Genomic DNA, 17,374 nt, shown 5'->3' on the forward strand with positions numbered 1-17,374 from the left:
CACTTTTGTGAGCTCTGGTTTTGCCACATTTTTTGAAGTAGCCAGACCCAGTGAGAGGGAAAAAAACTTGAAACTTAGCAGCCAATTACTCCTATTTTGTTTCCAGATTGAGAATATGAATCTGGGCTCAGTGAGAGAGCAAAAATGAAAAAGTGTATGCAGCTGAAATAAAAAAAACATAATACCAATGTAGCTTAAAGCTGCACAGGAAAAGTGATGGGGGAAAGTGATAGGAAAAGTGATGGCCAGCACTGCCTTTTTTTTGTTCTAGAACCTCTTTTTAAGGCAGCAGACCCTGAATATCTCTCTGTGAGGCTGAACTTATAGGATGAAATATCCAACTTCAAAAACTAATTTTTGATAGTTAATATTTGGTCTAAGAACCTGAGGACAGAGCTAGTCTGGTGTTAATGTGATTTTTGTCCTTTCTGTGATGCTGTTGTTCTTTCCATAGTGTCATCAGAAGCATCTTGACACTGTTGCTGCTAAGTTTTGCCATCTTCATAACTGAAAAGGTTTTTTGAGTAATTTTGTATGGAAAATCATGCTATGAAAAGCCAGTGTCCATAAAGGAGACAAGCTTGCTCAGACCCTTGTGTGTTCCAGGAGCCAAACTCTCTGGGTTCTGTAACAAACCTGTGCCTTCCAGTTGGTAGAGATGTTAACACCCATTTCAAAAACATTAACACCCACACCTTCACCCATGGAATTGTTTGTAAAGACATTAAAACACATCTTTGCTAAAAATTTTAATTCAGAAAACAAGACACCATAACTTATTAACAAACAATGAAACCAGCTTTGCTGGACACTGTAATCTGTCTTAGAAATCTTTTATTATATATATTTAATGCTTTGAAGTACTGAAGTGTTTCAAAACTAATACACCAGTACAAACATAGCAATTTATATGTGTGCCAAACTAAATTGAATCTACTTCAACCAGTACAGCACTTAAAAACAACCTGGTGGGTATAAAATACTTCATTCAGTAACTTCCTCTTCTGGAACAACTTCCAAAAGCATCTGGAGGTGCATAGTGATGGGATCTGAGGAAAAGATTTATTGTTAGAGGTTTTATAAGAGAATAATATTTCAATTCAAACTATTTTCTAAGTGAGAAAACTATCCTTCTACCTAGCTGTTCTTTTTATCTGTATACCTATTTCAAAATGAAAAAGAAAGGGTGGGGAATAAACAGTCTGAAGATCCAAACTACAGCATTCTTCATTTCCAAACTTACACTACAGTGCAGTGCTTCCAATTACATAATTAAAATTGTATTTAGTTATAATTATTAAATTATAATTAATAGTCCTGGGGACAAGAGAGACAGATTATTGATTTTCTGGATGTCTGTAGAGCTAGTGCTGTTGTGTTCAGCTAATTCCAGTTAGCCTCTTAGAAACATCTGTGTATCCTGTTTTGCCTGAGACAATATCAGAGTTTCTCTAGGGACTATGCAATCAGGTCATAAATGGTCATTCTTGTAGCTTGCACTGTATTCAGCCCTGGGATTATTTTTTTGTCTTAATGCTGTTAATATTTTCTTCAATAAGGATAGTAATATTAATAATCAGAGCTAAAACCCCAGTGTTTGGTGGCATAAGAATTTATGTCTGCTTATCTTTAGTTAACCACCAAAGCAATGTTTTGAAATACAGATAACTGAAAAACTAACTTTACAGATTAGTTCTGTTTCTTTGTGCTACTACAGTGATGTGGGGGTTTTTTGTGAATTAAGTTTAATTTTTCCTCAAATCAGACATTACTTCTTTTCAACAGAAAGGAGTAAAATAGAGTCTTCAGTAAAGCCCACTAGGGAAATTGCTCCCCTCCACATTCTTTAGAAGGGATTGACCAGACAGTGAGCTTTATTATACTAATTAATATCAAGTTCTGTTGAGTTTGGAGCTGGCTACCTGAGGTATACTTACTTGATATTTTTTGTGGCCAGTCGAATTTTAAATGAACAAAAAGTGCATAAACAATAAGTCCACTGAGTATAAATAAAATACAGTACAAATAGGCCAGTTCAGGGGCACTGATGATTGGTGCCAATACCAGAACAATTGAGATCAGTGTCACTATGACAGGAATGATGATGGGTATCTGCAAGATACAAAGAACAAAATCACTTCTTCATTCTTAAAGAAGTTGAAAGAATATTTTTATTCCCTTATGCATTTTTTACTTTAAAATTTTCTGCAATCAGATGGGGTGATTGAAGCAGTAGCAGAAATATGGATAGGGAAACTCTTCTGCCAAATAATTCACTAAGATCTCTTAGTGAATATTTCAAATTGCAGTGTACAAAGTTTGCATTTTAATAAATGTGGGAACTGACTTACATGCAATGACCTGGGGTCTTACTTGGGATATTCTTTCAATGGTAGTCTGCTGACAGCAATTACCCATCTGAGACAATTTGGCTTATGCCCTGTTGTCTGTGCAAGTTAAAATCAACATTCTGTAATCTTTTCCTAGTCCTTATGAGCTTAGTCCTAGTACAGAACTGCTATTAAATGGCTAGATTTCAGGTAAGGGCAGTAAAAAACAAGGATACTGCCCAAGGGTGCTGTTTAAATATCCAGATACTTAGTGTGAATTCATTCTACAGCATCTATGGAATGGAGGAAAAGCCATACAGAACTTACCTTGATAGGTCTCTGGAGATTCTTCCTTGTAAACCTCATAACAATTAATCCAAGTACAGTTAAACCATAAAATATCCAGACTGCAAAACTAAAGTAATTTATGAGCGTATCAATGTCACCAGGAATAATATAAATAATAGCAATGGCCCCCTAAAAATGAAAACAAAAATTAGTGTAGTCTATTACAGAAGAAGGCTGAATTTTACTTCTGTTTCAATATAGCTGCATGTGCAGTGCTCCAGAAAATGAACTGTGAATGCTTTTGCTTAAATATTTGGGTGTAAGTGTGTTGCAGCACCTTTAAAGATTGTGGCTGCATCCTGCCAAAGTGTGGTCATTTTTGTGTGCAATTTTAATTCCATTTTAAGACAAAATGTTTATATTTTTTATGCATTAATCTGTTTTATAACAACAAACAGAATATCTTGAAGATTCAAAATATATTTTTAGGTTTTTAATGGTAATGGTAGAGAAAAAGGTTAAATATTTGAGACACATTTTGACTGGAGGGTTAAAGTGTATTAATCCAGAAAGAATACAAGGCATTTTAGAAGTACCATTACCCCAGACAAAGAAAGAGTAATGGTGGGATACTGCAGAGCATGGATTAAGGATTTTTCTGGTTTAACCAGACCTTTATGAGACTTTTTAACCCAAGACAATCCTAATGCTGTGGTATGGACAGCAGAAGGAGAGCAAAGCTTTAGAAAATTAGCAGACAAATTGGTTAATGCCCCAGTCTTAGCTTTTCCAGACTCAGAAAAGGAATTTTGAGTTTATGTGGATATTAAAGAAGGCCAGTTCTGATGGTGGCTGAGGGCTGAAAACCGACAATAGAATTTAGAATCAGTTAAATAGAATTTAACTGATTGTTAAAATTTCACATCAGGTTAAAGTTGTCAGGCTGTCAACTGAGAGAGCCTCTAAGTGAATGTCCAGTGCTCAGTTATTACAGTATGAATCTTGTTTAATGGAACAGGAGGATTTAGAATTTAAAGGTGGGGAAGGGTGAAGAGCCCTGGAGGGGGGGGGGCCAGGGAGAAACCCATGGCTGCATTCAGGTGATAGACTAGGGAAAATGTATGAGACACTCCCTGTTCTAAGGCAGAAAATGTGTTTATTGATGGGTCTGCAAGGGTGGCAGAAGGGAAGCCATTTACAGGATAGACTATCATAAATGGAAAGGAATTAAAAGGAGAGATTGTCACCCACATGGTCAGCTCAGACATGAGCAGAGCTGTATGCACCTGTGAGAGCCTGTGAATTATATCAGGACAAGATAATGAACGTTTTTACTGATTCTAGATATGCATATACATACATATGGGAATATGGTGATACATGCATTTGGGAAATTATGGGAAGAAAGAGGTTTATTAACCTGTAGGAAAAAAATATTAGCTCATGAGAGCTTAATAGCTCAGTGGTAAATTTACCAAAAGGAGTGGCAATAATACAAGTAACTGACTGGAAAATGAAGAAACTCAGAAAGCTGCATTGTTGCCAGAAATCTCAAAGATCCTCCCCTTGATCCCAACAACCCCAGCACTGCCAGAGAAATGCTTTTCCACCAGAGGAGCTGCAGATAATTAAGAGTGGGGCAGAGGAAAGAGGAAACAATTGGATTACAAGGGATGGGAAGCAGTGGATATCAAAAGCTCTGGCCTTGTGGATACTAAAACAGCTTCATGAAGGGAATCACAGGGGTTCTAGAGGAACTGGCAGAATCCTTCCCAAAATGTGTGTTGCTGTGGGTCTTTTTACTCTGTCAAAGTGAACTATTGAGGGTTGTTTGATCTGTGCTAAAACCAATGACAGAGTTACAAAGAAAATCGACAGGGCAGAGAGGCCTTGGGCTGTATGTCCCTTCCAGAAATGACAGTGGATTTTACCAAAATGCCCCAAGTGGCAAGGTTTAAATCTCTTGTGGTAATAGTATGTCAGCTAATAAGGTGGCCAGAAGCATTCCCTACTGTTTCAGCAACTACAGCATCAGTTATTAAGGTGTTTTTTGAATAAATGATTCCAAGATATGGGATTGTGGAAGCAATAGACTCAGATAGGGGAACTCATTTTACAGGGAAAATTCTTCTAGGAGTCATGGCTGCTTTAGGGATACAATGGAACCTGCACACCCCTGGCACCCCCAGAGTTTGGGCTGGGTTGAAAGAATGAATGGAGAAATAAAGAAACACCTTCTGAAGCTGGTGATAGAAACCAAGATGCCATGGGTGCAGCTCCTGCCCCTGGCTTTGGGAGGAATAGGGGCCAGACCCAGGGGAGATATTCAATTATCTCCCTTTGAATTAATGTTTGGAATTCCTTACCCTTGCAACTCTCAGCCTAGTGGGGGCATAGAGATAAGTGATGTGTATTTGAGACATTGTGTGGCTGTCTGTTGTGAAATCTCTTTGACAGGAGGCTCAGCTGACACAGACCCTGCCTTTGGACTTTGCTGTTCACAACATCCAGCCAGGAGACTGGGTCCTAGTTAAGGAGTGGAAAGAAGCACAGCTGGTGGTGAAGTGGCATTGACCCTTCCAGTGCTGCTGCCCACAGAAAGAGTCATCAAGACATCTGAACACAGATGGACCAATCCCACTGGGGTCAAGGTCTCTGAGGCCCCAGAGATTTGGACATCCCAGCTGGAGGAGAGGGATGGGAAGCTGTGACTGACACTCTGCAGGAGTGCACTGGAGCAGCAGCTCCACAGTCTGTGTGCCTCCCCACAGACTGCCTGCTGAAAGTCTGTATGAGCATCCCTCCTGCAGAATCTTCACCCACTGGGGGGCTACTGCTTGCTGTCATTGTTTTCTTTATCTTATATGATTGCTGTGCCTTCACTCACCTCAGGTGATGCAGAAGACAAGGTGAAAATTAGACTGGATCATTAGAATACACTATTAAAATGTTTCTCTTAATAATCTTATTTTTATATTGTCAGTTAGGTTTCAGCCAGAGGAGGATCTGAAGAGTGGCCATGGGTGGCCAGCCCAGTGAAACCCCTGAGTGAGGTCCATAATGGAACAAGATTTTGGGATGAGGAAGGAAGTTCATGGCTGCTTCATTCTTCTGAAAGAGGCATTTATCTAAATAGAAGAGCAAGCATATACATGGGGAAGAAGTGTTTGTGACTGGGTTTATAATGCTGCCCTCCTTATGATTGTTCTACATTCTGAGGCAGATGGAATCAAACTCATGTTAAGCTCACTAATGGTAGCTGAATAAAGTGTTCCTACCATAATTGCCAAAGGGATTTGGAATGCTGTAAAGCAGTGGGGAAGGATAAATTTTTTGACTCCTTATTTTTAAGCTGCCCCCAAGATAATTCTACAAGTAGGACACATGTTGTCCGTGACTATCAGTGGAAGGGGTAACACAGAACAGGATTCAAACCCTTTTAATAAGCTCTGGTCCAGATCAAACAAAACAGATCTGGGATGTAACTGTAGGTGGAAACCTCATGTGGGAGCTTAGAAATGCAAATATTGTGATTCTTACGGTGAGGCAACTATTGTTGGAGGACTGTAAGGCCCATGAAAGCAGCTGTATTTTGACCCACCAATTGATGATGAAAACTGGGAAGGCCCCTTTGCCAAAGGGACCTGGGTTTTAAAAGGGCATTACTGGATTTGTGGCCAACATGCCTATTGCATGTTACCTCCAAACTGGTTAAAATTTTATGAAGGATATAGTAAGCCATTGTTCTTTTTGCTACCACAACTTCAGGGAAATCAGTTAGGAATCAAGGTATATGATGATCTAATTGGACAGAAACAGTCAATTGATGCATCCCTGGATGGAGGGAGCACCCAAAAGTGTGGTGATGATGAATGGCCACCTGAGCAAATCATACAACACTATGGACCAGCCACTTGGAATCCCAACAAATTTATATCAGGTGCCAGAGAACCTATTTATAATCTAAATCAGATCATTAAGTCCTTGAAATAATAACTAACCAGACAGCTATAGCTCTTGACCTTCTTGCTGACCAATCCACTCAGATGAGGAATTAAATATTTCAACAAGAGATGATATTAGATTATCTATTAGCAGAAGAAGGGGGAGTGTGGGGGAAATTAAATTACTCTAATTGCTGTTTGCAAATAGATGACAATGGAGAAGTGGTAAAACAAAGAGAATAAGAAAATTAGCTCATGTACCTGTCCAAATGTGGAAAGGATGGGAATGGGACATGTTTTCATGGTTACCTGGTGGACTATGGGTTAAACTAATGGTTTTTTTCCTGTTATGTGCTCCATCAATTCTAATCTTTTTACCATGCATGATCCCTTGCTTAGTACAACTTATTCCACATGTGATCTAGGGGGTGCAGTAGTAGCCATGCCCACTGATCCAGAAATGGCTACAGAAGGAAAGAAAACTATGTCACTGCAAATAATTGCAAAACCAAAAAGGACCCAGGAACAGAAAGTTAAGTCAATGATGACTAAAGTTTGTAAAGACAATTATTGAGAAATTAAGAACAGAAGGGATTGAAAGGGATGAGAAGGAGGTGTCTTTACAAACAAACTGTGGGCCTGATGATAGATAAGGCCAGATACAGAGACATGAAAGAAGCAAGGGGGAACCATAAATTCCATAGGAATTCCACTAATTGACACAGGTTGTTACTCACTCAAGACTGTGCTACACCTCTGGATTTAGAGAAGAAGAACAGAGACACAAGGAAAAAGAAAAAAGGGGGGAAGGAGCACAAATTAGAAAGGAGATCTGTATTAGGTGTTTTGGGAAGTTTGTACTTCTCAAGTACCTCAGCCAGTGGAGACAAAGGGAAATGTGGCCAGGAAATTAGAATAAAAAGGAGGCTGTGTCCTCTAATAATTTGAGAGATCCCATGGGAAATGCTCATAACTTCTCCCTTTATTGCAATAAGTTTACAGGAGTCCTCTGTCTCCTTTTTGGAATAAGCCTCTGGTGTTTGTGGATTAATTTTCCTGGTAGGGTTGAATACATCTTGTTTTGCCTTGAAGATTAATGGGCAAAATAAAAATAACAACATGTTCTGGATTTATTCTTAAATTTACTGACTGGAATTTTTTAGTGAGATGTAAATTTTCTACAAGGAGGAAATGTTCCTCCATGGAAAAAACAGGGTAGTGATAGCTTGCTTGCAAGCATCCTGTGAAAGAATTCCCTAATACTAACCATTCATTTAAGTTTTTGTTCTCATGCCATCAGTTCTTAACCATTTTGATTTTTAAAATCCAGTTCTGGAATGAATATGAGAAGTTGGCGGGGGGGTTGTGTAGTCTTTTTCCAAAATGTATTTAGCAATTTCCTTGTCTAGCTGGTTCAAGGTATGTGTCAAAACTACTGGTAGGAAGCTGTGAAAATATGTATTCCTGGAGAATTTCTGGTGATGGGGGATAATTTTTCTGTGCTTAGAATTTATACTTACATAAAATATGATAGCAGGTGCTGGTGTCAAACGTTTCACACTAATGTAAGACAGAACCTTGAGCATGTGCCCTTCACGACCTGCAACATAAACAAGTCTGACAAAAACAAAAACAAGGCACTGTAGTTAGTGTGGCACCTGGGCTTTAAGTGGTGTAATAAAAACAGACATCCAGCTAATTTCATTGGTATGCATTGGGATTTAAAGAGTATTGCAGCAGATTAATGAGGGAAATTAAATAACCAGCAATTTAGCAGTGAGGTAAAACAAATGCTAAACCAGTATTAAAATAGTACACTCAAAACTAATTTCAGAATCATTATTTTGCACATATAATTGAAAATTATTGTGGGAAATGTTACCTACTGTGTCCCTTTTAATTAAATATTTCTTTTTTCATGAGTTTCATAGCAAAAAAAAAGCTGTATAGACATCCTTTTGTCAAAAAATGGTCTTTACAGTTGCATTGCATTCAGATACTTTTGAAATTTTAAAATATATTAAATAGTAAATGAAAGTACTGAGCAGCTAATAGAAAGGAATAGCTTCTCAGTTACTTTTGCTGGTGTTGTCATGTTTTTAATGATAACTTTTAACTGTTTAATTATCAGCTTTAAAATTGATGAGAGATGAAAAAAACTATTTGTGCTATAGTGTTATACCTTCATTGAATTAAGAAGAGACCATGTTTTCTAATTTTTCAAAACTGAATAGCCACTGTTTATTGTTGAAAATTAAACAATATAGCTAGATTTACAGGCAATTTTAAATTGCATTTTGTATAATGTAGATCAGAAGAATGTCCTTATGTCTGTAGATACATGTATTAAAATTTTTTTAATCCTTCAAAACCTTTCATTTGAAGATATTTAGAAGGGCACTTACCTGCCTGCAGTGAAACAGGTGCCATTGGCAGATCCAAGGGTCGAAAATACCACAAAGAGAGGAACTATCCAAGAGGCAGGATAAAGGACTCTATCTCCAAATGTCTGGGATATGGGATTAAAATTAATCACTTTTGTCATTTTAACTGCCATTTAGACTATTCAGTAATGTTAGAGCCTCTTTGTAGGTAAAGTAAATGGGTATCTGAGCTGTGTTACTGGCAAAGCCATGCTGTATATTTTGTGTGGTTATTAAAAATGCTCTGCCAAATAAATTAATTCATTGACCACTATAAAATGGAGTATTATTATCATGATGTTTATGATGCAACATCTGTAGGGAACATTGGAAGGCATATGTAAAAACCACACAGAAATTAAATTCTGTTAAAGACACCTGGTTTGGGATGTCTGCAAAGACAATTCAATGCTAGTTGATGTGTGTTGCTCAGGTTGTAAGTTTAAATGTGTATAGAAGAGGATTAGTTCTTACATAAGATTTAACTTCATACATTCTTTGCTGTACCTTCTGGAGCAGACAAGCTGCTGAAATGCACAGAACATCTAAATTTTAAAAACTTATATTTAAAAAAAAAATTAAGCATTACTGTGCTAGACTATATATTTAAATGCTTGTCACATACTGTTTGTTTCCCCCAAAAAATTAGCATTAGGAAAATAGTTGCACCTCAATAGTTGTTTCAGAGACACAGGAAATTTACTGAGTGCAACTGAAGAGACAAATGTATTTTTTATGGTTTCAGAAACTTACAGAAATTCTAACTTTACCTGTAAGAGTATGTCTTGCAAAAATGTAAAAATCATATTTTTCAAATTTGTTAAGGAAAAAAGCCCAAAAAGTATAAGGTGGAAGTGAATGATGGATTATTTGCTGCTATCTCCATAATAACAAACTTTGATCTACTGTCACTTCACATGTGCCTCTTTCTCAGAAATACTGGGAACATTGAAAATGGCAAAGCAGCTGTCAGATGTTATTTCTCTTTCCATCTTTTTGATGCCTATGGAAAGCAGTCACCCTCTGACCTGAAATGTTTACAAAATGTTTGCTGAAGATTGCATTACTTTTGCTTCCCTCTTTTATTCCCATTTGGATATGATAGAACTACTCTTTAAATTAGGCATTACTGAAATTTTAGATGAAGAAATGATAGTAGATAATGGGTGGAAGTGGCACTAACAGTTTAGACTAAAATTAATTTTATTTTACAAACAATTAATGGAACTTAATGACTTGCATGATTTCAGTGCACCCAGTCTTCTTCAGATGTTTTATTACAAATTGAAGTAACTTACCACAGCAACTGCCTGGGACTGCAGAAGTTCTGTTGAAGTCATCACAGTGAAATAGGAAATGTTTATCAGAACGTAACAAACTGTAACCAAGGGGATCCCAATAATTATAGACAGTGGTAGATTTCTAAAGAATGGAAAAGTGAGACCCATCAGCATTTCTGTATCACTGGTCCAGTTATCATAGTAAACTGTGGATTTTTACTTTTCCTGATATGCTCTTTACAGTAAAAAATACAAATAAATATACTTAGAGCTATGGAAATCAGGATTTTAAAAAAGGAAAAATACAAATTTTGCAAATATACAAACCCTGTAATACAGGTTAATTAGCTATGTCTGTTCATGCTCAAACCTAGCAGAATATTAGTGCTTTTAAAAAACAGACCAAAATATATGCTTGCTTATAGAAAAGTACATAGTGTTTGATTTCTTGCCAGTAAAAACACTGCTTTCCTACACAATTTTACCTGTAAGGATTTTTAAGTTCCTCTGTGATGTAATTGAGTTGATTCCTGGAATGAAAAACATTCATATGGTATTTTAGCAGTCCGGTGTTTAAGTATGACTATACTATAAGGTGAGGTGTTATTTCTTGTGTTATTGTATTTAATATTTTCAGTTTTAAAAAGAGGGAAAAAAAGTAAAATCGATCTTTTAACTGGGAAAACTGCAGGACAAAACCTGTGTGAGCTTCTTATCCAAAAGCCAGCCTCTTGATTCACCATCTCTTTCTGCATTATCTCTAGTATCTAAATTTTGGATAAAATATCCCACAATAACAAAAGAAAAATTTGGCAGACATCTTAGGTTTGCAAGATTGCCTTTCAATTTCAAGCATTTAAGTATCTGAGTATTTTCAAATAAAAGCACAAGTGTGCAGAGGGCAAAGAGTAAAGCTGGTGTTTCACAGTGGTTCTGTCTTTACAAAACAGGCATGAAAACCTTTTTAAGGATTATACCTATCTGAATTATAATTTCCAAATACCCATTTCTGCCAGAGCATGTAAACAAATTGAAGGAAGATTTTTATATTTATCCACTCTGAAAATCTGAAGAATAACTATTTACAGTTCAAGGCAAATTTTCAAATGTTAGTGCCTGGTGGTTACATTCACAAATAATTATTTAGGGATCATCTTCTTTGCCCTCTTAAAAAGTCCATATGAATGCCTGAATTATCAGACTTACATGCTTGAGTTGAGACACTCAAGCTTGGAAATAGAACCTAAAAAAAAAATAATCCATTTAAAATAAATTCAGTTTCAAAAGCTTATAAATGGGAATTGCTGTGTGGTAGATCAATATTATATTCTTACTTTCTTCCAAATTACTGATCTCTAAGTAGACTTTTGCAGTTTGCACATTTAAGAATAACAATGGATTTGTGCCATCAGTATGCTATGCCAGCTGACATTCCCTAAGAAAAAATCTGCAAGTTGAACTTTATAATTTCTAGCACAATGTTCCTTTTTATGCTCTCCTGTACTAATAAAACACCATTACATATTCCAGAATAAATGGAATTTGATGGGGTAGCCTGCAGGGAAAGCTGTTTTGCCTAACACAGTGGAATTAAACTGTGTTATCTCCTCCTCATTTCTGCAGTATCCATCACCTCCAGCAGCAAAGCAGCAGTAGTAATCCTTTTGGGATCTAATCAATTTTCCTTCCCTAATAAACAGCAAATAAAAGAGGGTGGAGTTGTGGGGTTTTCTTAACCAAACTGGTGTTCTTTTCCCAGAGTTCATCCAGACATTCATAACAAGTCAGTTGTTACCTTCTCCAGCATCTCTACAGGGAGAGAGTAAACCAGTTAAAGGCTGTTTAACTGTTAGGGCAAATAAAGATTCCTTACCATCCATCATATGCCCAGAGTCCATTGTAAAATGCCAAACTGAGGGAGCTAACAGAAATTTTACTGTCCTTAAAAGAATCTTTGAAGTTTTCAGTTTTTCCTGTAAATGAGGAAGATCACTGATCAGTGTTGAAATTAATTCTTGTAATCCTCACCAGATGAAAAAAACATTCCAACACGTCTCATGTTTTTAAACTTTTCACTTATAAAAATTAATCAACACCCTTTTGTGTTAATTGATCTGTAGTGCTGCATTTTCCACCCATCCCCCTTCTCTGAAAGAAAATATCAGTTTCCAGGAGATGCAGAACTAAAACCCTGAATTAAGAGATTCAGGGCTGTGCCTTAATACTGTGTCACTTCTGTCAGTGGGGAATTTGTTAATGGTAATAGCAAAAGTTAAAATAATTGTTTCAAATAACATTTATTTTATTACCTTGTGCAAGGAGAACAATTCCACTTACAATAATGATCGTGACAATGATCATTTTAGCAGCTGTGAGAAAATTCTGAAGGTAACTTCCCAACTTCACACTCAATGAATTCACAATTGTAATTACCACTAAAAGAAATAAAAATTTAAATTTTTTAAGTGTTTGTCAGAATTTAAAGAAAAGTTGCCCCTCCCCTTATTTACTGTACTGCTTGTCTGTCACACTTTTTGTCTATAGTATATATAGTTTTTACTTTCTGTCTTTGGATAACTTTTAAAATAGTGAGGGAAAACAGATTTATTAATTAGATTTTGACAGTACCTTTAACAAAAAATATTTTGAAGTTGCACAGCATTCTGATAAATAAGGAAATAGTATTTCCAGACTTATTTTTTCTTCCTTTACTGCTAGAGATAAGCATTCATAATACAGCTGTATCTTTCTTAATGAGGAATAAAAAAAAACTTGGACTAGGGAAAAAAAGCATTTTCAAGCTTATCCTTTTTATGCTGTTTAATTAGTTATTGTGGGAAGGACTCACTGGACTTTGTCTTAAAGATTTCTGGTGTTTGTGGAGATGAGCCTAAGGAAGTTCCAGGGTACTGAAGGGCACTTATTGATGGGGCCAGACACAAGGCACTGTGCAGTTTTGGATCTGCTCTGTCTTTTAAAGGGTGACTCTTACCAATAGCAGCTGCTGCAAGACACTTGATGACAACCTGGGGTGGATCACAACCTGGATAAAAAGGAGCTGATGCATATTCTGCAAAGCTGAGGCAGATGATTGCAAAGGAGCTGGGTTTTGTGACCAGTAAGCTCGTCCAAGAAAACAAAAATGCTGGAATTGGGCCAAATGCCTCCATCAGGTAAGGATATTCTCCCCCAGACTTTGTGATCATTGTACCAAGCTCAGCAAAACAAAGTGCACCTGGATAACAAGAAAAGCAGGTTTAGTTCATACACTTTTGAACCCAGGACTGCTTGAACAGATAATAATTTTTTAATAGGTAGAAAAGGAAATTGATCTACACAGTGCATTATTACTCTCTTTGTATTTCTGCATATTTTATTGTATATGCAAAATAAAAATTTAATTACTTGTGAGCAATTAAAAAAATACCCTGAAGTTATTCAGATGCAATCTTAAAATTTTGATTACATTGATATTTAAGACTTCACTAAAACCAGTGCAAACAAACATTTTGATTTCATTCTATTTCTGTTTAAGAAATGAACACTACATGAAGCATTTAAGTGAGAACTGCACTTGCTGGCATGCCTTTTGGAAACTTGAAAAAACAGACTTTCTGCACAATTTTGCAATAAAATGTCTGCTAAGCTCAACATTAAAGTACAGTGATACTTCCTCTTCTATTGCTGCACATGACATCTCAAATTAATGTTCTTCTTGCATGCTGCCCCACTTGATGCAATGCTCAAAAATTTATTTGTTTTACTTCTTGAAATATTTTGAGGTGCTTAGTGCTAAATGCTCAGAGAATAGAATTAGAATTACAGAAGTAAAATGCTAGTAAAAAGTACCTAGCTCACTACCAGTAAATTTCACATATTTCCAGCTATTTAAGTGGACTATTCTCTTTATTACAGTCAGTGGATGAAGCAGGAAAACCTAAAACTTTCTTTCAAAAGAAATTGAGTGTGATTTTCAGTATTAAAACTCAGTTTGTCTTCTTTAAACACCCCATTTTAAATTTATGCTTGAGTACTGCTATGCCTATATACAGCAGTAGGTGCTATTAGCTAATTTGTGAAATGAGAGTAGTACAGAACCAGCAGATATAAAGATTTAAGGCAAAGATTCAGATTTTTTTTGTCGAGTCCTTTACCTAGTGTTGCCAGAACTCCACAGGCTGCCCAGACAATTAAACAAGGACCCACAGCTTCAACATTGGCAAGCACAGATTTTGGAGAAACGAAGATACCTGAGCCAATAATTGTACCAACAATCATACAGATGCCACTAACGAGGCCCACCTTGAAACAAAATGAGATGGTTTTGTAAGCATTTTCTAGTAATTCAGCAATTACTTCCCAATATCCTAGAACTACAGTAATTGTCATTACTGACTTTTTGTTATTGGCTTTTGATATGTAAATTCTATAAAGAAATATATTAAACAATTTTGAAAAGTTTCACTCTTCTTTCCAAGATCTGTATGTACCCTGTGGTGTACTCCTGCTGTTTTCAAAAGCACATCTATTTGTGTTTTGCTTGCCTATTTCCTTTATTAAACTGTCCTTTGGATTATGGGAGTCTCAAATGCAGCCTTGAATGGCTGAACTTGCCCTTTCCTCTCTGATGAAGTAATGACATTCTTCTACAAGCACTTGAGCACTTGATGGATTCTGAATTTTCTAAGATTGAGAAATGGTCTTTCATGGATGGAGTCCAGGTTGGTTTTTTTGTTGTTGTTTGTGGTGTGGCTTTTTTCTTTTTTTTTTTTTGTTTGTTTGTTTGTTTGTTTTGTTTTGTTTTGATTTGATTTGGGTTTTTTTGTTTTGATTTTGTTTGTTTGTTTGGGGTTGGTTTTTTTTTGGGTTTTTTTGGGTTTTTTTTGTTTTGTTTTGTTTGGGTTTTGTTTTTTTTTTTTTTTTGTTCAGCAGCTGTTTCCCTCTCCTTGCTTTAACTATTTGTGCCTAGCAATTGTGTTGATACCTCTAGATGGTGATAAGATCACGTTCCCCTAAATTTGTAGTGACCTACAATATTACATGAAACCACTGAAATTGAGGCATGTATTACTAAAACCTGTGGCATGGGCTGCTTAATATTTTCTGATAGCTATGGCTACTCTAATAACATCAATATTTTTCCAGTTTTGGGACCAAACTAAAACCACATAGATAATCTTTTTCCAGGCTACTTAAATTAATTTAAGAGAAATGCCACTCCCCCCCGAGAGGAAGTGACACAACTGTTTTCTACAGCATCTGTAATCTGTAAAGGAGACAGATTTTCACTTGTATTCAGGTACCAGCGTCTATTTCCTGGCCATAAACACCAATAAACTTTCAGAAACAATGAGCTGGACAACCCACTACAAATTCTGAAAAGTATATGTGAGGTAAAAAAAGTTAATGAAATGCCTTAGTTGATCAACTTAGAGTAAATTTTTGAATTATTTTTGTATGTGAGAACTTCAACGACGCATTCTTGGGGTTTTAGTCTGTTTATATCAGAGCTATTTAACTTCAGTAATTAGCAGTTTCTGAAATGTAAACCAACCACATTCTTGAGATAGATATTTTTGCTGAATTGCGACACAGTAGTGGGTTTTGTGATTCATATGCACAAATATCCCCTCCTGCCTCCCTCTGCCAACCCCTCCCACCAAAGGGGGAAAAGAAAAATATTTGCCTGCTTTTGTAGGTTCATCGTTTGGGGTTCATGACTCTGGATGGATTGTCCGTCCCCTCTTCCTTTGTCCTCTCCTCTTCTTTTCCTCAAGCTTTCTTCACCCATTTGTTATTCTTGTTGAAATTTCTGAGGAAATAAAGACAAAATCTTACTCTAGCATATTATTGTTGCTTGGCTTTGGCTGATCCATGTGGGTACAAAGTAGAATAGGTAAATATTATGAGAAAACGAACACGAGCACACACTCACTCATATTCCATCGAAATACCTACTCAGGGGAGAAAAGGCAGAGAAGAAGTGTTGTCAGCTTCACCTCATCCTCTGTTTTACTGTGGATTTTCCTGACACCCACCTGGCAAGGGAATGGCTGTGTCTCCTGTCCCAGATTACATTCGGTTCCAGGTTTCCTTGCTGGAACGATCAAGCTTCTATAGCCAGTCCTTCTTTGAACTCCTCCAAAAATCCCACAGATTTTATCTTCCTCCCAAAAGCCAGTCTGTTTTCTTCTTATCTAGGAGAGCTTCTTTCCATTCTTCATTGAATTAGGGCTTGTCTCAGTTCCTTGGAGATGGAAGTATCTGCTAAACAGAGCGTGGGCTACTATAATTATCTATTTAGCAGCTCTTTGCCCCAGAAGGAGTCACCAACCTTCTCTGTGTTGATTCAGGGTGAATGTCTTCCACCCAATGTTTTGTCCTTTTTAGAACTGGAATGTAAAGAGTTTGTTTTCAAATTTAAATTTACACTTACTTTAGATTTTGGAGGGGGAGGATTTTGCTTGTTTTCCCTAGTATAGGTCTAAAATGCAGTCTGAGAGAGTGAAGGAATTTGGTCGGGTTAGGTTCTGAGTCTCTAAAGCAGATTCAGTCAAAAGTCTCTACTCTCCTAAGACTCTACAAGTATAATTACCTGAGTTTGAATGCTGAAGATCCTTATGCTTTTATACAGATGGTAACTCTGGAAGGCATCATGTTTAGGCAACATAACTTGGGGGGTTTTTGTAAATTAAGTGGAAACTGGGTACAAAAACTTCAGCATTTTAAATTGACAGAACACCTATCTCAGTACTGTTCATCTTCAGAAACATTTAGGCTATAAAGACATCAAGTACATCTTTTGAAATAAAGAATTTTTTAAAAAGAATCATAATGACTCCAGCTTTTAAGATTAAAGCTATGATAGAAAACTGCACACATGAAGAATGCAGGGCTCGGGTGACTGAACTTCACTGTGGCTTTGTGCCCAACATCTCCCTCTTACAGTCATGTATTGAGACTGCTTCAGTCATTACCTTTAGCAATTCTTGTTTCCACTTACCTTATTTATTTATATTTCTTTGGTGTTAATCGTGTCCAGGAATCCTTGTCAAGTGTGTTTCTCTTGTTAGATTTCCCAGCCAGTTACAAGCAAGGCATGCCCATGT

The 17,374-nt window shown here is 36.7% G+C and overlaps 1 protein-coding gene across 3 annotated transcripts; it reads right to left on the bottom strand.

Moving 5' to 3' along the window:
• Positions 1-787: 787 nt before the first annotated feature.
• SLC7A9 (solute carrier family 7 member 9) lies at positions 788-17,374 on the bottom strand. Of its 3 annotated transcripts, none has more exons than XM_079316090.1 (14): positions 17,269-17,374; positions 16,304-16,529; positions 15,952-16,077; positions 14,420-14,567; positions 13,258-13,500; positions 12,575-12,700; positions 12,139-12,238; positions 10,751-10,795; positions 10,284-10,407; positions 8,968-9,071; positions 8,083-8,179; positions 2,658-2,807; positions 1,938-2,112; positions 789-1,049 (listed from the first exon to the last, which is right to left on the bottom strand). In XM_079316090.1, exons 3-14 carry the CDS (start codon positions 16,054-16,056, stop codon positions 985-987), a joined length of 1,482 nt encoding a protein of 493 aa, XP_079172216.1. In that variant the 5' UTR covers positions 16,057-16,077; positions 16,304-16,529; positions 17,269-17,374; the 3' UTR covers positions 789-984. The 3 variants fall into 3 exon arrangements, with proteins under 3 accessions (XP_079172217.1, XP_079172216.1, XP_079172215.1); XM_079316089.1 differs by having other exon boundaries at positions 16,304-16,532; XM_079316091.1 differs by lacking the exons at positions 14,420-14,567; positions 16,304-16,529; positions 17,269-17,374 and having other exon boundaries at positions 788-1,049; positions 15,952-16,080.

This window comes from Erithacus rubecula, assembly GCF_903797595.1.
Source record: "Erithacus rubecula genome assembly, chromosome: 12".
NCBI lineage: Eukaryota > Metazoa > Chordata > Aves > Passeriformes > Muscicapidae > Erithacus > Erithacus rubecula.